This window comes from Magnolia sinica, chromosome 6 (assembly GCF_029962835.1).
Source record: "Magnolia sinica isolate HGM2019 chromosome 6, MsV1, whole genome shotgun sequence".
NCBI classification, from domain to species: domain Eukaryota; kingdom Viridiplantae; phylum Streptophyta; class Magnoliopsida; order Magnoliales; family Magnoliaceae; genus Magnolia; species Magnolia sinica.
Genome location: NC_080578.1, coordinates 12,875,863 through 12,898,538, shown reverse-complemented (window position 1 = coordinate 12,898,538; position 22,676 = coordinate 12,875,863). Strand labels below are relative to the sequence as shown.

The 22,676-nt window shown below is 37.6% G+C and overlaps 1 protein-coding gene and 2 long non-coding RNA genes across 4 annotated transcripts; 1 reads left to right on the top strand and 2 right to left on the bottom strand.

Annotated features, from left to right (window-relative positions):
• Positions 1-3,950: 3,950 nt before the first annotated feature.
• LOC131249874 (uncharacterized) lies at positions 3,951-5,983 on the bottom strand. Its single transcript, XR_009172885.1, has 3 exons — positions 5,911-5,983; positions 5,773-5,830; positions 3,951-5,265 (listed from the first exon to the last, which is right to left on the bottom strand). It is a non-coding gene; the product is annotated as an uncharacterized LOC131249874 (long non-coding RNA).
• A 3,565-nt stretch (positions 5,984-9,548) lies between these two features.
• On the bottom strand, positions 9,549-11,213 carry LOC131249873 (uncharacterized). Its single transcript, XR_009172884.1, has 2 exons — positions 10,135-11,213; positions 9,549-9,981 (listed from the first exon to the last, which is right to left on the bottom strand). It is a non-coding gene; the product is annotated as an uncharacterized LOC131249873 (long non-coding RNA).
• Positions 11,214-18,353: 7,140 nt separating this feature from the next.
• LOC131249871 (uncharacterized) lies at positions 18,354-22,069 on the top strand. 2 transcript variants are annotated; one of them, XM_058250616.1, is made up of 2 exons: positions 18,354-18,701; positions 21,715-22,069. In XM_058250616.1, the coding sequence occupies exon 1, from the start codon at positions 18,498-18,500 to the stop codon at positions 18,669-18,671; it is 174 nt and encodes a 57-aa protein (XP_058106599.1). In that variant the 5' UTR covers positions 18,354-18,497; the 3' UTR covers positions 18,672-18,701; positions 21,715-22,069. The 2 variants fall into 2 exon arrangements, with proteins under 2 accessions (XP_058106599.1, XP_058106598.1); XM_058250615.1 differs by having other exon boundaries at positions 18,362-18,701; positions 21,718-21,948.
• The last annotated feature ends 607 nt before the right edge of the window (positions 22,070-22,676 follow it).

Here is a 22,676-nt window from a genome sequence, read left to right as displayed (position 1 = left end):
TCTGATTTTTTTCCATTTTCTATCGGACTACTCACTTATTTATTCTCAACCATCCATTTGGTAGACTTTGATTGGACGGTTAGGACTGCCTTAATCAGTGTAGTTTTAGAGATATGGTTCATTTAAAAAGGAACCAACAATTTGAATGGTCTGGATTGCTGTACCGGTACCAAGGGGCAGACTCCTATGATAGTTTAACCAGAAGGATTCCAAGGAGCTTTTTTTTTTCTCTCGATAGCAGGCACATTTTTAAAAGAAAGCTCAGGGTCTTTGTCTTCTCTCTCCGAAAGGTTCTCTGATGGGCAGGTGAATTTGAATTTCCTTGGAGTTTTATTCTCTCGGTCATTTTGGGGTAGGCGATTTTGATTTGTGCAAAATGTGGTTATTGAAAGTGTCTTTCATACTAGCAATGGATAATCTAGTGGTAATTATTTGCATCGATTTGGAGGTGGTTTGGCAGCTTGGATTTTGGCAATTTTGGTGCTTTTGAAGAAAACAAATATTCGCATGCTTCCCCCTTTGCAAGAATAATGGAGGGTGGTTATGCTCCGCGGCTTCTACAAGTAAAGTTGTTTTCTTGTATTTCTTTGTACTTCACCGTTTAGCATATAGATTTTGGAACCACAATATGTTTACTTAGCAGCAACCATGTCTGAACAAATGTATTATTATTATCATATCTATTATTATTATTATCATTATTATTTGTTTCTCTATTGCTTTCTCATAATTCAATGCTTCAGTTTCAGCATATCCTATAATGTCAAATGTTAAAATGTCTCTTCATCCACATTAACTTTCTCTTCTTTAATAATCCTACAGCACATTCATGTAATTTTTATATGTACATTGTAATTGTGGGTGTTATATCCGTATCCATGGCCATGATAGGTTGTTAGTGTTATATCAAGCAACCTTGGGGGCTATGAAGGTTCTGCTTGTTGTATGTGTAAATGTGGAAAAGGATGAATTTTGTGTTGTACATTTGACTTAATTACAAATTTAAATTCATGTTTTCAGCTAGAAAAAGGTGTAGATGGGCTATTTGATAGTTTTGCTAGATTGGATTCACATGTCTCTAGCGTGGGACTGACGATTCAGAAAAACTGAATTCTTCTACTTGTGGCAAGTAGAGGATCCAGATTCATGTTAACCCTTCTGTCTTTTGCTGTTCTATTTTTGAGACAAAGATTACCAGATTTTGTTCTAAGACACTATTTTTGTCATCTAAAAACATAATTTCTTATCATTGATTTATGTTCTCTTATTTATTAATTTTCAGGCAACAAGTTTTAGAAATTCCAATCTTAGTTCTATAAAATGGTTGTACATCTCGTTTGAATGATCAATAAAGTTACAAGTGGCGTGCTTCCACTTTTCTGGGAAAAAAGTATTGTATTTTTTGTGAGCATGGTGTCTTTTTTTTTTTTTTTTTGTTAACTCCTGCTGATAATATTGTATTTACTATTTGCATAGGAAAAGGGCTCAGATGAAATTGTCTTCAAGGTGATGGGAAGAGCTATAAATAAAATTGTTATGATCGTGGAGCTGATTAAGGTGGAGTATCTTATATCAATATTCTATGTTTCCTTTTTTTTATTTTTTATTTTTGTCGGGTGGGGGTGGTTAGTAGTTCAGTTCCAAGTAGTAAAGATGGGAAGGACCACCTGTATTTATTTACAACTCATGTTGCTGGCTGCATTCTCATTCCTTTTATGCAGAGAAGGATTGCTGGTCTTCATCAGAATACATCAGTTGGATCAACTGACATAACTGACAAAACTGTTTCCTATCACTTCTTATGTTGTCAGTCTCCCTATATATTGTTACACATAAAATTTGTTATTGGTAGAGTCTCATGTCTTATCTAATGGCATAATACACACTAATAATTAGCCATTTGCATTGATTACTTAGTGCTAGGTGTCATAGAGTTCGTGATAGCAGAACTGCTTTACTTGCAATGGATGGGATCCAAACCAACCAATTTATCTTTACATCAATTCAACTGGAACGACTCATCCGTTTCCAACTTGGTTTAGTCTTAGACTCAGCTAGACAAGGTTATAGATCAATCGACTTAACAGCCACCAATCTCAAATTTTCAGATTTTGGATTTCATTAAACTACACAATAGTCCATTTCAAAAGCTTCAGGATTGATTCTTTTGAGTTCATGTTTGAATGCAATGAAACCATGATGACAGAACTTAATAAACGTAATCAACAAAGAATCACCTAAAAAGTATTCTAAGTGCTTCCCACCTTCACATAACCTGAAATATACAACAAATGAATCATGAGGATTCCAAACTACCATCTTTAATTTACCCAATTCATTTATCAGATCTCAAATACCCACACAAAAAATCTGATGTGCCCGAATGATGGGCATGTGCCTATGTACAAATTTCTACAGTTCAATCAAGCTGAAATGTATAATGTGAATGGTGGAGATTGATTAAAATCTACAATGAAATACCAAGGAGCTCTTATTTTTCACTACATCAATGAAGCTTAAAGCATAACCTATCATCCATAACTAACCGTCCTGACTGGGAATAGAAATAACCTGCCATTGGAAGCATAAAAACCTCAAAAGTTTTTATGGATGGCGTCATAAAAGGTTCCTACTTACCTTGGCTGTCCAACATTTGCCTTCGCCATTGTGGATGGCGTCAATCAATGCAATGTAGTTCCAGTTCTTGATGACATTGTATGGGCCATCATGGATCTCAACTTCAATAGTGTAGCCCTATCCAAATCTTCTTCGCAGAATACAATTGCAATTAGAAAAGGAAAAAAAAAAAAAGAGGCAGAGTTAGTGAGTTGTTTGGGAAAGCAGATATTTTCACAGATGTAGTTGGCTGATGAGATACCATAGATTGAGGAATCTATTAAGGTAGAGGTAGTGAGCTGTTAGGGAAAGCAGAGATTTTCATTTGCAATTATATATATAATCAATTGCTTAGATTAAAGCTTCAGGGTTAGTTTTCAGGTTTGTTTCTAAATTCTTTTACAGCTTATCGATGTCGTGTGCTTGTTGCTTCCATGAGGCCATATAGGGTGGTGATTGAATTACATAGCTGTTTGGATTGGTGGAATGATCATAGAGTGACTCAAGGTGACACCAAGTAATGATCATAGAGAACTAAGCAGCATTTTCAATTGCTTCAATGCATTTCAACACAGTAGCCTTGTTCGACATTTCTCCCACACACTCCAAACTCAATAAGCTTCAACTCAAACTTGCCCAATTACACACAAAGAAAAATAGAAAAGAGACCAAAGTGATCAAATATAAGGTGGGATACATATGTATCAGAAAATGAACAGTCATGTTGGATGCAGATATACTGTAATCAGAATGCTCTCCAACCAAAAAAGTAAGAGCCACTAATAGCTTAACAACCATTTTCCATTTTCACACCAATGCTCCCTGGTCAGTCACTAATCTTTGTTTGAATTTCTTTTTCTTTATTTATTTACATCACCATCATCATCATCCTAGCCTCATCCCACCACAGAAATAACAGGAAAATAGATGAAATACCCCAAGCTTATGAACTCCGTAATGTTGACATCAGGTGCAAGAACAAGCTATCATGAGGTGGGTCCAATTGCACAGTTGCTCTAGCCTAAAATCAGGCTGGTCAGCTCATCACTTAAAAACACCGCACATTTTATATCTACACTGGCGTTTCGTTGGGGCCGCCAGTGAGAGTGCGCTCAAGTGCAACGTAATCATATAATCCATCAACCATATCATATCCTCAAGTGTAACCACATCACATTGTCATACAATCATATCATATCCTCAGATGCAAACTCATCACGTTGTCCATCAATTATATCACATTCTCAAGTGGATATATACCTCATCACACTATCATACTACCATACCACATCCTTAAGTATGACTCTATCGTGTTGTCCATCAACCGTATCACATTCTCACAGCAAAGCCAGAAAGTTGATTTTAGCTCAATCGGTGAGTTTTAAACCAATTGCAAACTTTCTTCACGAACATTGAACTCTACAAGACATTATTTCAAAGGGAAACAACAATAGCAAGAAGGACTATACCTCTACAAATTTCAATTTGAAATCGAGGCTTCCGAAATGTTGCGCAGGCTCATACTCATCTCGAAGGTATTCCAATATCTGGGCATAGTTTGCATCGTGCCAAGCAATTTCAGATTTGAACGATGAGAGTAGACAAGCATGAGATGCATCCAATTATGTGCTAGCTTATAATTCTAATTCGATATTTTTGGAAGTCAATTCAGAAAACTGGTATTTTGATTTTGCAGTCCAAGTGAACTGTCAGAAGAAATTTGCTAGGTTGGTAATGTAATAGGTCAATTTTGGACTCAAGAGGCTAGGCCAACTGAAAGGACTTGGTTGAGCTGCAAGTAGATCAATGAGTTCTCAAGATTTTATATTACTTTGAGCATACACTTCTTGCAAAAAGAAATTATGTTAAGGACTCTCACTATACACCAATTTACTCTAATAATCGTCCAAAAAAGAAAATTAATATAAATGGCCATCTTTTCATCAATGTGTGTGCGGCCATCATTCCACTGTAGATCAATTGTACCTCTAATTTATAATACAATGAAGGCTTGAAATTTTGAGACACTTTTTATAACCTCCAGTGGTTGATCAGAAGTAACAGGAATGACATTTTTTTTCTTTTTAATAACCTACAAAAGAAAAGAGAAGAAGCCTATATGCATCATACCATCATAGACCAGCAGTCCATGTCTGGTATGAGCATCTTCAAGTAATTCCAAGAGTTAAATCCTTCTATAGTTGCATTCCTAGAGAAAATAACTGAAGCAAAAATTGTGAAAGCTCACCACTTCATTTGCACATTCTCTAAAAAGAACAGTAATATGATAGAAAAGCCCACAATTAATTAAAAACCAAGACAAAGTTCTCCATATGACCAGGCCTGGAGCATCCAATACCACAATGGTTGAAATTCTTAGAAAAAAGAAAATTGTAGCAGCATCACAACTTCGAATGGGAAAGGAAGCAGGAGTGGCATCTTGAGCAGAAAGTTCCTATAGCTAAGCTCATATCACTTCACAGGTTGTGCTTAAGACTAAAAAGTGGGCATAGAATCCCTAAAAATTCATCAATTAGCACCCACATTCGGTTTATACCATTGAAAACTAACCTTCCACTTTAATCTTGCCAACTACTTTCTTTGCCGCTCTATATATTCACTCATATCCAATCGTATCATGGCTGCCTCCTACAACAATGTCAGCAAAAAAATGAAATTAGCTAGTTGCCACTTCATGCATTGCCTGAACAGCTCTAATTTCTTGCCAATTTTCATTTGGCGACTTTGAAAGTAGAAAATATTAAAAGTTACTAAATAGATAAAAAGTAGCGACATGCCAACTAATATGTGGATAGGGCTAAAGGAGGCTTGATGTCAAGTGGCATTGGTTTCCTGGATGTCAAACTTTTGTCCCCAGTCCACATAAAAGTGCTAATCTCAGGTGGCACTGGTTTGCTAGTTGTCAAACTTTTGCCAACCAACCATGATAATTGTCAGAAAGCCAACATCAAATAGATGGGACAAGGTTATGGTGATGATGATCATGATGCAACCAAATGTACCTTTGGCCATTTGATGCAACCAAACGCTATAACGGAGACTTTTACCAGCAAAAAAAATAAATAAATAAAAAAGAAATAAGATCAGCAAAAAACAGGCAATTACTACAATTTTAATCTTTTTGTTGTTGCATACCACCCAATCTTTGAAGATCATCAATGTCTCTTCGAACCATGTCCTCTCTAAAAACTGCCTACAACAGCAAACCAACAAATGAATCATTTTTTGTTACTTAGTGAAATTACGGACCAAGAATCAAGATCAAATAAACACCTGCTGCTCTGTTCTACTAAGAGTCTGCCTCAATTATTCAAGTGCTTGAACAAGGGTAGCTTCTCGCTCCCCAGCTTCTCTCAAGTTTAGTTTTGGCGTCATTGTTCGCTCGTGCCTCTCTCATATGATTTCTTCCTGAACAAATTCCATTCCCAATTGTATTTTTGAAGCTGAGAAATGGACCTGGGGAGCATGGAATTTGATGGAAACTGAAGAACATTTTCTAAAAGCTCTGCGTAGCCCGTTATAAACTCTGATGCTAGTATGTTCCTAGCAAGTAACTTTCCAGAGTAAGCAACAACATGAGCAAATTTAGACAGCTTCATGTCCGATACTAAAATCCTATAATCTACACTATCATCTCAGGTTCACGTGCTTGAAAAATCAAACCATGGACTCTGTTAACAACCTGTATTAAGACGGGTTTTTTAATAAATATAAATAAAAAATTGCGAACTTCAGTCATGTAAATGTAAAGGAAACAAGGATGAGTTTAAATGGCACTAAACTCACATATCTTTTTATGCTAGCCAAGTCAGGAGCAATGATGGGTACTTCAAAGGAACCATAAAGAACAATGTCAGCCATTAATAACACACTATTAACATCAACATCCAGACCATGGTGGCTTACAGAACCATCAGGAAAGCCCAGATGTGAAGCAATTTCCTGCACAAAAAATGTAATGAAGCAATTTATCTTCTCATATCTAAGAACATCAATAAACTTATATAGACTGCAGGACCATCACCGTCCAACATCAATGCTACAGATAACAAATACCAAACTACCGCAGTCCCCTCAAAATCTAAGTATATTGTGCACACCCTCGGTCAAGGATCTCATAATTCATCATCTAATAAAGTGATTTTAAAAATGAGGAATACTGATTCTGAATGCACATTTGTAGGCCTACATGACTAGACAACATACAAATAAATAGAATTATTATCGCTTAAATAAACCATAGGAACAAATATTATCCTGATACGAAACTTTTGTCACTACTAGGCGTTCAATCCACATTGTTTCATGTGGTGTAATACCCCACATGAGTTTTGGGTATAGCATTTGACGAGCAGCAATTGACACAGCTAATATAGCATTTGCACCAAGTTCCCCCTGCATGTTGAAATGTTGCAGTCCAGATATTATAAATGATAAAGTGGGTATGTAATGATTTTCAATTTACCAAAAAAGAAAAGAAGATTTTCTCTGCATTGGTATATCTATATCATCAAATAGATCAAGTGGACTGAAGCATATTGAAAGAAGATACACAGACCCAAAAGATTTACAATCTGCCTCCATACAATTTTCACAGTATCCAACTGATTCCATATCAATTAAGTAAAAGACTTCCCATCTCTGATATCCTCCACATCAAACTTCCATAACAAAAGCAGCATTTTCTTCTAAATAATCGCAATTTTGAACTATTTTCTTTTTAGAAAACTTCCAAAATTGTGACTAAGCATAAAAGTGCCGCTTTCATGCACAAATCGATGTGGAGGGTATGGGACCTGGCAAACTCTGGATTAGGATTCCCTAACCACTCACACAAAGCATTAGGAATTCAAGAAGCAGCTACAAAAATAATAATAATTAAAAAAAATTGTAAAAGGAAAAAAAAAAAACAATATTCTTTTCTGGTTAGGATTGAAAAGGAAATTATTCAAGTTACTTGAACTCGAGTTGATTAAAAGCAGCTACAAAAATCCAATCTTTCCATTAAAGAAAGGAACTCTCCAAATCTACTCTGAAAGAAGTAAAGGATGGAATAAAAAAAGCACCTTTTCAATGTTAATGCATTAACATTAAAGTGATCAAATGCAAGTCCATAGTTCACAACAACACAAAAAAGGAGGAGATGGAGCCTTCTCATTTACCACAGTCCACAGTTCACAACCACTTTCCGAATAAGATAAATAGATTAATGCATTAACATTAAAGTGATCAAATATACAGAGAGAGTACCTATTTGAAAAGGAGATGGAGCCTTCTCATTTACCATACCATCATTTGAGCTTCATAACACATCTTCTCCAGTGAATATAACTTAATTTCCTTTTCAAGGTGAGCTATGTCCAGTTCTAGTTGTGGATAGCCTCCTTGCCCCTGCATGACTTTAAGGGTTGACAATGTTTCCTTGCACGTAGATAAGTCCTGCAATTGATTTCACACAGTAAATAAACACTACCGAAAGAAACTCCACAATGATGAGATGCACATTATGCAAACCATAGATTGAGCTAAAATCAACTTTCTAGCTTTTCAAGGTAAGCTATTGTTGTTTCCCTTTGAAATAATGTCACAGTGAAAAACCACATATCTCTTGTGTGAGTGTGATGTGTCCACTTGAGAATGTGATACAGTTGATGGACAACATGATGGAGTTGTACTTAAGGATGTGGTATGGTTGTGTGATAGTGTGATGAGGTATATATCTACTTGAGAATGTGATACGATTGATGAACAGCGTGATGAGTTTGCACCTGAGGATATGATATGGTCTTATAATAATGTGATGTGGTTACACTTGAGGATATGATTTGGTTGATGGACTATGTGATTATGTTGCACTTGAGCGCATGACATGGTTGAGACGATAGTGTGATGTGATTTCACTTGAGAATATGATACAGTTGATAGACTATAGGATGAGATTACACTTGAGGATGCATATGATATGGTTGCGTGATAGCGTGATGTGGTTCCGCTTGAGAATGTGAAACACTTTATGGACTGTGTGATGAGGTTGCACTTGAGGATATGATATGGTTGTTTAACAGTTGGTGTGGTGAATTCACTTGAGAATGTGATACGATTGATAGACTATATGATGAGGTTACACTTGAGGAGATGATATGGTTGTGTGAGTATGAAGTGATTTCACTTAGAAATATGATATGATTGTTTATTTTGGCGAAGATTATAGTTTATTTTTCTATTTCCAGTTTTCAATCTTCATTCATTTAAAACCCTCAAAAGAAATAGCAAAAAAAAAAAACTTAGGTGATAAAGCAAAAGTAATAGTTACCTAGATAGATTCAAGTCACAAAATTTAGTTAAATAGAGGTCATATCAGTCGGTGAATAAAAGGTCATGTTTGGATGTTGAATTGGATTATGTATAATACTGTACATCCCAAAACAGCACCAGCCCCGACCCGTCGAATACTAATTAAGGCAGGATGTATCAAACCTAACAATCAAGATGACTAAAATTGCAATTCAACACCTAAGCTTGGAGATATGATATTCGTTATACAAGTATGTTGTGTTTGTAAATCATCAAAAGTAAGCAACGACTCAATTGAAGAGCCTCCAACAATCTCCAAACTTGTCACTTGCATGACTTCAACTTTCTTGATCGTTATCACATCTCAAAAGTGAAATTTTAATATGTAAATGGCATTCCATTACACTACAAGAAAATTGACCTTTATAAAGGCCCAAAAAACCACCGGTATAAGTGGCATTGGTAAAGCCTTTACTAGCGGTCAGGGACCTTTACCCGCGGTTGTGCTAAATGCCCCTAAATCGTCAGTTATTCAGGAAAATGGTCAAAGGCTACGGGTTAAATCCGTAGCTATAAAGAAAAAATCCTTTAAAAAAAATAAAAATAAAATAAACAAATGCAAGACAAACATGCCTCTTTTATCTACTTCAGTGTGCAAAAACGGTCTTATTTCTTGCAATCTGAAATGCTACACAAACATAAGTTGCAATTTGAAAAGAAGCATGCACATGAATCCTCAATCTTGCAGAATTCATACCGGCTGAAGTGATCAACCTTGAACTTCCACTCCCCTTTGACTGGGTCATAAGAAATAAACTGGGCGCCCTGATCTTGAGTTTTCTTCATCAGCATCTCCTTCTACTTTTCAACCTTGGGCCCTTCCATGTACTACTCTCCTGTCTTCTTATTGATGCATTTTATATTGAGGAGTGTTGCTGTATCTTAGAAGATTGCTGCTGGTTTTGGTCAGAATATCTTGTCACTTGAGCTACATTCTTCAATATCGCCACAGGACTGATGCCTTTGAGAAACCATAACCAAGGAAGATTGCTATAGCCAAACATACAGAAACTGTTAGCTTGAGGGACTAGTTTACTGAATTACATGTTTTTCTGTTTTAGGAACATACAATGAAATTGTTGAGCAGGATGGAATTCAAACAGTCAACCTCTCCTGTAAGGCAGGGACCTACTACCAGCATACCTTCTGATGGTGGGAGTCAGACACGTCATGCGAGGCTAACATTCTCTCAAACCTTCTGTTCCTTGTTACATAACATACAAAAACAAGTTGTATGGTGAAAATTAACCGAAGTGAAATTCACATGAATCCATCAAAACAATGGAAAAAATCTATTTTTTCTAGATGAAACGAGATGGATCAAAGCAAAACAAGCAGATGAAATAACAGATCAGGAAAATCAAATACAGAGCAGATTTTTTTTTTTTTTTTTAAAGAACTTAACTGTCGGAGACGAATGAATTCTTTCGATCTGTCGATCACCACAGATTCTTATTGGTGCTTTTACTAGTCTCTTGAAAGCATCACTACACAGAATTTTAGATAAATAAAAAGAAAGAAAGAAAGACAAGAGGCTTCTTAAAATCAGCTCGATTCAAGTGCATCCCACCAATAACCAACATTTTAAATGTGTCCAATTAAACTATAAAAAAAAAATAAAAAATGTCGTGTACATTTCCAGCTTTCCTGTAAGTAACGTCGGTGAGTTACCATGCAAACTTTGCACTTGGAGGCTTACCAATCTTACATTAGCTTAGGGTCTAACCATGGTCTAAAACATGACTCAACTACTGCTGAATATGACCAGGAAAGAAGGCTCAGTTATTGTTGACTCTATGATGCCAATGCGGTAGTAATGTATATAGTTAGATGGGGACACTCTTTTTGTTAAAATCTGGTAGATCAGGCCATTCATCAAGTTGTTTTTATTGGTGCTAATACTCAAAATATTTAAAATAGTTGTATGAGTGTTTTCAACCATTGATCTTTTATTTAACAGTTAAATTATTTTTATCATACTTAATGGTAATTTCAACAATTAAGATCTTATGATCCATTACTTAACTTACATGAGAATTAGATTAAGGAAGAATTAGTGTTCATTAGAGGGGTGTGGTAGATATAGGTAGACGGTTATGCAGAATTATAGACTTCAAAAGTTTAAATGCTACTGCTTTTCAAAAGATTCTAATATACGCTGTGAACATGGCTTAGACCAAAAGGTACTTGTATGTGAATAATAGGCAATTAGAAAAATAAAAAATAAAAAATCAAGTCGTGTGGATTCAACATACATGTTTATTACCCTGATTTTTTATGTTTACAATGAGCATTAATTATTAAATAATGCATATGATTACATGTCCATCCAAATGGTGGTAAGTGGTCACCAGGCCCACATAATAGGAAACAGGATCCTCATTTTGTCCAAACCTCGATTCTTGGTGTGGAAATGCTAATTTACTGTAATAAAAGGGAATATTTGTAAACATCGCCCGTGGTTTGAAAATTTTCAAGTACCTCTTCTCTACTAGAGATGTTAGATGAATGCAGCCCAAATGACAAAAATAGCAGTAGATAATTGTATGATGCCTGGCCAAAAGTGTTGGAATTTAATGCAATACCTCAATTCGAGTAAGCATCCCATTCACTAGATAATTGTATAGAAATAACCCAATGGTGCAGAAGTCAGGCCGTTCATCTCGTTAGGTGAGCCACACATGTACGATGGCAATAAGTTATTTTAACAAGAATTTTCCCACTGTTCACATCAATGAAGTACCCTAATGGTCTACAGAGATTTATATTTTTTCTCCTAGGTCATCTCAATGGTGGGGCCTACCTCATTCACAACTCTGATGTACCACATACGCACATTCTTTGGCATATGCCACTATGCATGTGGGCTTTAGCAGAACTATAAATGGTCCTGACAACAGTATCCCCATCGCAATGTGTTCGAAAAACCACCAAAGCATACACAAAGGCTGTGCTTGGATGCATGAGCAAATTGAATTCTGAACAGTTTGTTAAATGAGGAAATAACATAAATGAATGATGTTTCCTAGTATTCATAACAGGAAGTAGCCCTCAATTCGTAGTTGCATTTCCTTTCACATCCCACATCAAATTACTAATTGAAATCTCGAGCAATGATCCCCAAATATAAATGCTAGAGAAGTTCATGATTTGAACTTTTTTTTAGCCCACTTTATTAGACTAACAATTGCAATTCAAAACGATAGTGCATCCAAACAAACCCAATAACTTCTAAATATGAACAATGTAATATCATCTAAGTAGGTGGATATAGCATTTGCTTGTGTTTTCACAATCCACAGGAGAATGAGCATACATACAGAGTTCTGCTAGAACGATCACAATATTCGAGTGAAATTAACTTTCCACGTAGTGATACAAATTCGAAACTTACACGAGATGTAGACGAGAGCTGTCCCCCATCCATGCCTCGACCTTAACCCTCGCTGATGGGTGATCCGAACCCAATTGAGAAATCGAAGTTGATGCAAGTCATTTGGTTCCCGTTCCCGCCCAACAACTTCATCTTAAGTGTGTACTTGCCCTGTACACAGTATCATGGAAAAGGAAGACAACATGACTTATTCCAAAAAACAAGGTCAGTACATCATTAGTGCTTCTCTAATGATGCAAAGAAAAAAGATAAGCAATGACAGCGTGTTTTGCTATGTTGGAGGATAGAGAAATTACAGGAACCCCAGACTCAGGATAGGCATAGTATCCTCAGTTTGAACAAGAGAGGCCTGTGGCTCAGTGATCTAGAACATTTGGTTTAACAGGCCCCACAAGACCCCAGATTGGAAGATTGTATCCGATTTCTTTTTCCTCTCACTGAACGTGGACAGTTGCTATATATTTTATTATTTCATCACAGACCTGCAGTGGCCCTATTTGCAGGGGACTAATCAAATGTTATCTTATCTGGGAGATCATTAATAGAATATATCCAAACTAAGACCTCTTAAAACCCAATCGCAAGTAGGAAGATTATATTTAAAAAATAGAAATAAAAAAAATGCAGTTAAAGAGACAATGTTCCTGTCAGGCATAATGTCGAATAGCTTGCGGGCATGTGCCAAATCCTCACACCTTATATACATATTTATTAACCCATGTCCAAACATGCAATCTGGAGGTTTTAGATTTGAAAAACAAGAGATTGAATGGCTCACTATCCCTCCAATGTAAAAGCACATGGATCTTACTGATAGATGTAGAGTTGAGAGTCTTTTCCGCAATTTACAAGAGCGATTCACCCAATCTCTGCATATCACTCGAATAGCTTCAAGAAAGAAGAGAAAAAAAAAAAAAGAAAGATCAAAACCTAAATCCTTGAAAAGAATATCTGAGAGAGATAGATAGGGAGAGTGAGAGTGAGAGGAGACAGAGAGAGAGATAGGAGATAGACTCTCTTCCTTTTCTTCCTTTTCTTTTCCTCCCTCCCCGTTTTCTTTTTCTGGTATTTCTTTTTTTTTACTTTGTTTTTTTTTATAATGATTTGGCGTCCGGAGCTTTCTTTTATTTTTTTATTTTTTAAGTGAGTGGTGACGTGGACCAATGAGGATTAGGGTAACAGGGAATCCCTGTTTACTAGGTAACAGAGGTTCCGGACTGAGTAGGTGACTCTTCTCTGTTCACCCGTCAAATTCTCGAAAATTCTCGGAATTACCACCTGTCAGGGACTTTCCGCCCTTTGAATTCAAAGGGAGGATTTCTTCCTCCAGAAGTAATGCGGTGGTTACCTGCACTGCAAGTAAATCACTGTGTAATGGCTCGGTGCACGCGTTGATACTGCCTGGCGGTGTTTCGAAGTTTCATGTGAGGTTCACCGTCAGCGACACAGAAGATCCGCCTCCACCATCACACCAGGTGGCTGATTTTATAACTTGACCCAGGACGGTTTCGTGACGCAAGGAGTTCGGCTATTATCTCCTTCAATGATTGCAGTGGCGTGTACCGGGCTTTTCTACGTTGTGATTGTCTTTGCAGCGGTGAAAGATTCATTTATGAATTAAACGGCTTAATCTTTATTACGGAAATACTGGCCGGCGTAGATTGTAGCAAAGAAATGCCAGATGGGCCATATCTGAGATCACATGGAGGGTCTTCCGCCCAGCTACTACAGCTCCATCACAGAATGTGGGCCCATGGATGGCAACACACGGAGGATCCAGTCGCGACATATGCAAAACTAACTCTTATTTCTCTGTAGTACCCTTGCTTCCAGTGATCCAAACCGTTTATCCGAAAGATCCCAACTATTAGATGTCGTTGCCTAATGCTAGATTATCAATGGTGAGAAAGATAGGATATCAAAGGTTGGGATTTTATAATATGCAGTTTTTTGACCATCCTTCATCAACGGCAGGGTCCATCAGATGAACCGTTTGGAGCAGTGGACTGGATCCCTCGGGGACAGGATGCCGATTGCCTGCCACCCGGACGGCAGGAAGTTCCTGCCGTCGGAACCTAGGTGGGGCCCACCACGTTCTTTATGAGAAATCCTCCTGGGCATCCATTTCGCCAGTTCATGCTAAGACAGTAGTTCGAAGCAGATCCAAATTTCAAGTGGGCCACACTATTGGAAAAAAAGTAACTCCCACATGATGAATGGACCAAATCTTGCACGCACATGCCGATCAATCTGATCTTTGTTTTTATCCTTCTTCTCGGTCTTTATGACCTAATCAACAGATTGATATTCTGCTACCAAAATTTATTCAACACTGTTTCCTGTAACGTGGTCCACTTGAAATTGATATATAATTCATTTTTTTAACATATCATAAAAATATATCATGGTGGGTCCCACGGAGCACCGGCCACCAGCCAATGGCTGGTGTCAAGGGGAGTAGCCAATCCGTTCCCGAGCCCCCATAGAGTACGGTCACTGGAGAGATATCCGTGGTCACGGCCACCACCCAATCCGCTTTCTTCCCGTTGTCATCCCCGATAGGAGCCGGGAGTCAAGTAAAATGGTGGTCCCGCGAGGTACACCGTCTGTTGAGTACAGGTTGATGTGGACAAATGAGTTGGACAGGTGGCATACAAGCAGCTCAAATTAAAACCGTGGAGATTATGGGTCCCACTATAGATGGGACAGAAACCAACAACCACGCTGAAATTTGTCCCCAATGGGAAATAATTAAACGGTCTGGATTCAATAAACAAATGTCCACTGATCAAAGCCCAAGATGATTGGCACAGTTTGATCCGAGGTTTATGACCTATCTACAGTGAAATCCACTATTCGGACGGTTTAGGATTGACATGGATGCATGTCTAAAATTTATTAAGTGCACGCGTATGAACCATCACACTCTGCCAGAGTACCAAATAACTACCTCATGGCAGTAAGTCCCTCCAACCAGAAGATCCCTACCACAGGCCTTTACGGCTGGAGGTGCAAGTGGGCTGGACTGCTTGGGTCTGGTCAGTCTGGCCTGCTTTGCCAATTGGGTTTTTTTGGGTGAGGCTCAAGGCCCATAGGTCTGTTTCTGGGGATGAATTTGAGCTTCTATTTGCCCAAAGCCCACTCAGGCCCAACTTTCTTCGACATTAGTCGGCTGAGTGTGTTTGGGCCCAGTTCAATCAAATTCTGAGCTGAAACTGCAGAAACTAAAAAACAAACCAAGCTCCACTTGCAGAAGCCCATTAACTCTGTATGGCTGTAATTCAAAGATAATGTGAAATAACCATTATCATCAGTTCATTCAGATATACATGAAAATAACTGTCTGATGTCTTCTTTCTGTCTCATACCAAATATATGAGAAGAAACATGCCAAAGAAAACTCTCCCTCTGAGAGGAACCATCTCTCTGTCTGTGCTTTTCTATTAGAGAGATGGATTAAGAGATAACTCAAGATCCACAAAATCACCCAGTTAGTCGCAACTCCTATGGTTTGTTATCACTTCTCTCCTTTTAGATTGGTATCCTGTAGATATGGGCCAAGCTATATATACAATACATACCCAGCATCTAGGTTCTTATACTGCATTTCATCTTAATAAATATCCAAGATTTCCAAACTCCAAAGAGGAAAACCATTTCTTTGGCAATTCTAGCAAAGAACCTATCACCCAAGAACATGGACCAATGTGGTGCAATTCTTTATTTATTTATTTCTTTCTTTCTTTCTTTTCCCCCATCTTGTAGCTGAAAATGCCTTGCATGCAAATAGTGGTACAAGTGCCTATATGTGATTCTTTCTCTTTATAGAATGCCATAACTTAGAGATCAAGAAACCAAGTAATGGCATGTTTGGATATGCGGAATCCTTGGAATCCAAATGAAAAGAAAGGGAACAATAATCATTTGTACATTTCGGTGATCCAAGCTATTGAAGATGATTTTGGCATCAACTAAGAATATAGAGTACAAAATGTGGACACAAAAAAATTTAACTAGTAACGATTTTTTTCATTTACATAGATAAAGAAGGGATTCAATTTTCAGGGGTTTTGCGTCAATAGTAAGTGGAAATCTCAGATATGTTAAGCAATGCTGCATCATATCTTGTGTTAGGAAACACTTATTGTAAATAAGACTAATGATTACTTAGTATAATCCACTTATTCAAATGTCTAATATTATCTTGTCAAGGGAGTTTATTTTATTTTCCTTTGAATTCAATTCCACGCGTCCATCAATATTCAAGCATCAGAGAGTATCTTGTCACGCTTATTATGTTCATTGTAGCCTATGGATGTTAGTGTAGATATTTGCATGCATTTGAGTTTGGTATTGGAGTAAATTGCAATTTTTAGTCTCGTAAAAAAGGTTCTTATGGCATTTATATTTAAGGACTAGGCTCCAAATTACAATCATATTACTTTCAAGTTGTACTTTAAAGGCATGTAACTGCAATGTGAGAGCTACATCTTATCTTGAAGTTCAAGAATCTTCGTCTTGGTAACTGCAATCCTGAATTTTCCAGTTTGATCTTTGGACATATTTTGTTCTTTTTTATTCGTTTGAAAACAGTTTTGATTCTATCGAAAAAATTTGATAAATCAAGTTACTTCTTTGAGCTTTTTGGACAATTTTGATTCGATCAACAGTTTAGTTGAACAATAGTTTGCGCGACTTCTGTGTAAGTGTGCGGTTTTGTTTCTAATTCTGTAACCATGTTATGTAATTCGGGTTATTACAAAATTAGGGTTATTCTAAGAGAATAAAACATTGTTCTAGAAGAACTAGAATTTTAAGAAGGGTGTAAAAATGAGGGTTTCGAATATCTAAGTTGTCTATCTTTTGTATTTTTTGATTCATAGTGGATTATTTATTGCTTGGTACCATAGTTTTTTTCCACAAAAGTTTTTCTATGTAAAATCATCGTGTTCTTTATCCATGCTTGAATTTTCCTTTCCTATGCTTGTTTGATTTGTCTTTTTTGGGGCTCATGCCCTAAAACGTTGTGTAAAAATGGATGGACGGCATGGATAAAACACATATATCATGGTGTAATAGAGGTTTGACACCAACTAGTTGAGTGGTGTTATGGTCACTTGCCAAACCGCGTTCCTATTTCTTTTGGTGCGGGCGCTCGAGCTTTAGATCCGCCTCACATTTAGGCCCGTATATAGCGAAGTCTAAACTGTGCGTGTGGATGACCTATATGGCTGTACACAAACTGAGTTAGCTTGGTTAGCTGGCTTGACCCAACTGGAAAAAGCTCGATTTAATTCGGTTCGAAATTGAGTTGGAGCCAAGTCGAGTTGATTTTTTTAGCTCGGAAAATTTTTGAACCAAGTTCAAGCTTGCCCGAGCTCAACTCGACTTGGATCGAACCCAACTCGAATTGAACTCGGATTGAACTAGTTCAGTGACTCGATTACTTTGATAATAATGTTGCTCACCAAGTGTTTAATGAAATAACTCAATGAAGTGTCGGCTAGTGACAAAGAAGGTATGTATATGAAACAAATATTTTTTTTTTTAAATTTTGATCGCACCTACAAGGTGTTTGATAAAATACATACTTGTAAAATAGCAACATACAATGAGAATTTGAAGGTACAATTCATGTGTTTGTGAAAATGCTACGCAGGCGAACTCAGCTTGAACTAGCCCGAGTTGCTCACCGAACTGAGCTGAGCTGGCCAGTCAAGCTCGAGGACCGAGCCGAGTTCGAGCTGGGGTCAGCTAGTGTCCCAGCCGAGTTGAGCTGTGTCAAGCTCGACTCGTGTACACGGCACAACTCGACTCGGTCCAACTGGTGTACACCTCTAATAATGTATGACCTACCCACGTTCCGACTCTTGCATCCGAAAACCCGCGAACGTACATATTACAAAAACCTCGGGTCGGGTATCATGTACGTTCCCGATGCTTGGAGACCCGGACTACTCAAAAGCCCTGTCCAACGAAGCGCGGGATCGAAAGACGAACCTTCCGGAGCAACGCACTAAAAATCTCCGCTACCTGAAATCGTCCTCCTCTCTCAACCCATCTCCCTCTCATACATCAAGATCTCAGAGCAACCAACGGCAGAGAAACGAAGATGGGGATAATCAAGAGCAGCTTCTCGTTCATGGCGGGGACCCTGTGTGGCATCTACATCGCTCAGAACTACAACGTCCCCAACATCAAGAAACTCGCAAGCACCGCCCTCTTCATGGCCAAGCACATCGAAGAATCCTATCGCAAGCCCAAGAAGAAAGGAGACGACGACTGATCAGCTCTTGGAATCTTCTAGAAGCGCCAGGTCCTTCGCTCTTCCTCTTTTTTTATTCTATAAATGCAAAGGACGAAGGTCGGAGTCGAACGGATTTCGGCACTCCCTCACAACGCCATTAAAAAATAATAATCTTGCTTATGATTTTATTGATGGTGAACAGAGCTCCCTAATCTAAATTGTTCATTCGGGTTTCTTGGAGCGTGTTTGGATGCATCATCGAAATGAATTATGATATGTTTTGAGGTACTAGACTCCAGATTGCAATTACGTTGCTTTTGGGTTGGAGTTGAAAGAAACGTAACTGCAACTTATGGGCTGGTTCAATGTTTTGATTTAGGAATCTGAGGAAATGCGGCTGGTTTTTGTCATTTCATTTTGATTATACTGAATATTCACTGCAATTCTCTTGACCATCCAAACGCTGCCTTATCATTTTTTTTTCTTCCTCGAGAAAGAGTTGAAAGTTTGTTGAGGACAATGGAGAATTGGGTACATCTTACTCTTGAAGAAGATGTTGTGGTTGTTATTTAAGAAAGTTTCTATACTTCTATTGCATAGAGTTTGTAATGATAACCATTGAATACATAGATGGTGTTTATGATGCGTGCTATGTGTATGTTCTATGGACCCGCCCTACCACACATGTGGCAAGCTCGTGTGGCGATCAGGACAGTAGATATGTTGGGTCATCATGTCTATGCACAATAGCCTGAAAAACATACTACTGGAACAGGTAATTACAGGGCAGCCGGATCATTTATCATAAAGAGGATGAGCTTCAAGAGAAGGATTTGGAGTAGCGGAAAATCCTAACCATTTGATCATTTTGATGTTTGCCAATGAACTTAGAATGTTGATCACTTTCACTCTAGTTTATGTTAACCATTCATTTGCAGCCTACTGATCAGGTATCGTAGTCCGACCACATTGATCTGTTTGGCTATCACTTATCCAAACAATGTTCCACTAGATCAATGTCCTGATTAATGCACGCATGCATGATTTGTCTTTGAATAGGATTTTGGTCCGTACTTCTTGGAAATCCATGAAGCATCAACATCATGGTAAAATCCTCTTTTGTCATATCTGCATTGGCAAGCCGAATGGCCCCTTGTCAATTTATGCCTAGTCCTTTTGTTATGAGATGGAGCCTGCCCCTTTATAGCACATGTTTAATAAAATTTGGGGAGAATTTGGCCAAGAAGAAGGGGCCCCAAACATGGTATGGGAATGTGTACATGGTACACAGGCATTAGCAGATCATTTTGTTATGTGGTACTGGAGCGTGTGCATGTTACACAACTTCCTCCAATTCTCTGTACTCTAGGGGAGGATTTATGCTCTCATTGCCATTCCCAAGTCCGGATATAGGGTTTTGTTAGGTTGGCAGCCAGCACGAAACTTTTGCTATAACTTTCATCATGAATCTTAGCAATATGGAAGGGCAGAATGGGATTCATTTAGCCGACCCCTATTAATTGGGATAAGGCTTAGATGATGATGATGACAACAACGATGATGTTTTAATCTATGTCCAAGATGATTAATGTTATTGTAAATCATGTGTACATAGTATTATATGTTATATTCCTGATATTAGAAAAAGCACGGTATGAATAGACATTCTAAATAAAAATCTAAATTACAACTCAATCAACAAATTGTGTAATTTCGGATGGGTAAAAATAGGAATACAGTGAACCATATTTTGGTTTGCGCGATTCAGGGTGGAAAACATAGGGAAGTTGGTGATTTAGGTAACATCAGCATGGACCTTCTATCCAAATGTCACCACCGCTTCAAATTGCAATTCAAACTCTTGTTCCTACTCCTGCTCGGCCTTTTTTTTTTTTTTTTGAAGCGTAATGGAAATTTTATTCAAAAAATAAAAAAAGAAAAAGAGAGGCATTAAGATGGCAGAACAGCTACAACCCAGAAGAGAAAAAATTACAACCTTTCAAAGCATCTATACAAGAGGCACATTGTACTACATGAAACTTTGCCTACCAGAGACTCGCTCTACCCTATTGCTCTCATTCCGAAAGCACTCACGATTCCTCTCTCCCCAAATCGCAGAAAGGCAGCCAGCAAACATAGTCCAAGAAATATTTAAATTCCTAAGGAACTCGTTCCACACCTGATGCAGGAAGGAACAGTGGATGAAGTGATCGATTGATTTGGTGCTTTCCATACGCAGCCATTTATATTGCTAGATTATGTATGGTACACATGACACATGTGTATGATGTGCCCAACCAGGCATCCTGCAGGGCCGTTGATTGGCCTTTGAACAAACAATAGTTCGATTAGACTATTTTTGCCATCAAATGGATGGACCTTTTTCTTGCTTATTTTTGTTTTCATTTCTGTGCCACAACTTAAAGGCTTGGGATTGTCTAAATATTGTGATTTTGGACCGTGTGCCACTCATTAATGGAAACACCAACCATTCATATACATATACCACTCATTAATGGAAACACCAACCATTCATATACATATTGGAAATACCAAATGAACGGTTCGGATCGCTTCTAGGATGCCACATGCAGAAATGACAGGGAGGCGTGAAATTGCTATGCCTTATATGTACCAAATCCGTCATCACACCTCCTAAATTTTACATCATGCACAAGTCACAAATCCTCTGCATTTTGAAGGGGTGAAATACTTGGCTATCTTTGTGCATCTGATCACTGCGTGTCTGCATGGGTGCAAATGAGAGTCCTTGTATATTACCTGTGCATAAACATGGATGTTGCATGATGAGGCACGAATTGTACACATGAATACACCAATTTTTCTTTATGTAAAAATTCACAAATGCATAGAAACAAAACATGTTCTTGCCCTTTTGCATGGACAATTTGACTTTTAAAATGAGCGACAGTTAGTCAATGCATGTGATACAATCATCAACATACTGTGAGGCACTATTTACAGGATGAAATCTTGGATTTTTGTTGAACAATAATGAAGCATGATGAATTCTGAATATTCCATATGCCTGTTGCATAATAATACTGTGTCATGCTTTCAGCAGAGGTTTCTTTGGATTGTGATTTGATTCCAAGAAGGGCAACCTTAAAGTCGAAGCTGCTGATATGAGGAACAAACAGAAGGGATCTTGGTTTAGAGCATAAATTTTCAGATGGCTCACCTTTCACATCAGTTACCTAATGGATTGCGTCATTCCATCCATTTTCTTTAACTGAATTTTCATATCAGATGTGTATGAGGTATTCTGTAAATTGTAGTGTTTTAGATTGCCTTGGGTGATGGACTCACTTTTGAACCTTGGTGATTTTGTTGGTGCGGTTGATTATTCAACACATACATGGGTGAATTTCATGTAGGCCCAAGGCCCTCCAAGACTACAATTTACTATTTTTGGAAGATTATATGTGTTGATTTTGAGATATAGTTGCCAATTTTGATGATTTTCTAAAGATTTTTTGAATTATTTTCTATATTTACTTTTACTATTTTTAGGTCATTACAAATTTACCAAATCTTTGTAGATAGAGTTGTTTCTATCATAGATAGGCTATGTTGTTTTGAAAGCATTTCAATAGTTGGAAAATCTTTATCAAAATTATTCACAAGGATTTTAGGGTGTCTTTTATGGTTTATAAAAGAAGTTGATCTAGGAGGAAGAATGCATTACGTTTTCTAATTATTTCTTTCAAGGTTTATTTATGTATTTGTAAGAAGTGAAGAAGTTTCTATTTCAATAAAGTTGTTCATCCCTCTCTTTTCCAATACTCTTGTGGATATGTTATTCGTCCATTCTTATGATTTGGGTATTAAGATCTTACTTATTCAATAATCGGATTGCATCAATGAGGTTTTAGAGCAGGTTATTGCTAACAGCTTTCGACTCTACATCATTTCCTAATTGCTTTGAAGGGCGTTACACAAGAAGAGTTTGCATAGGTAATCAAACTGATCCACTCACAAAGCAGGTAAATCAACTCATGCATATAGCAGGCGGTTTCACTG

Bases quoted from the DNA above. Each gene is read 5' to 3' on its own strand.
- LOC131249871 (XM_058250616.1), top strand. From the start codon at position 18,498: ATGGGGATAATCAAGAGCAGCTTCTCGTTCATGGCGGGGACCCTGTGT.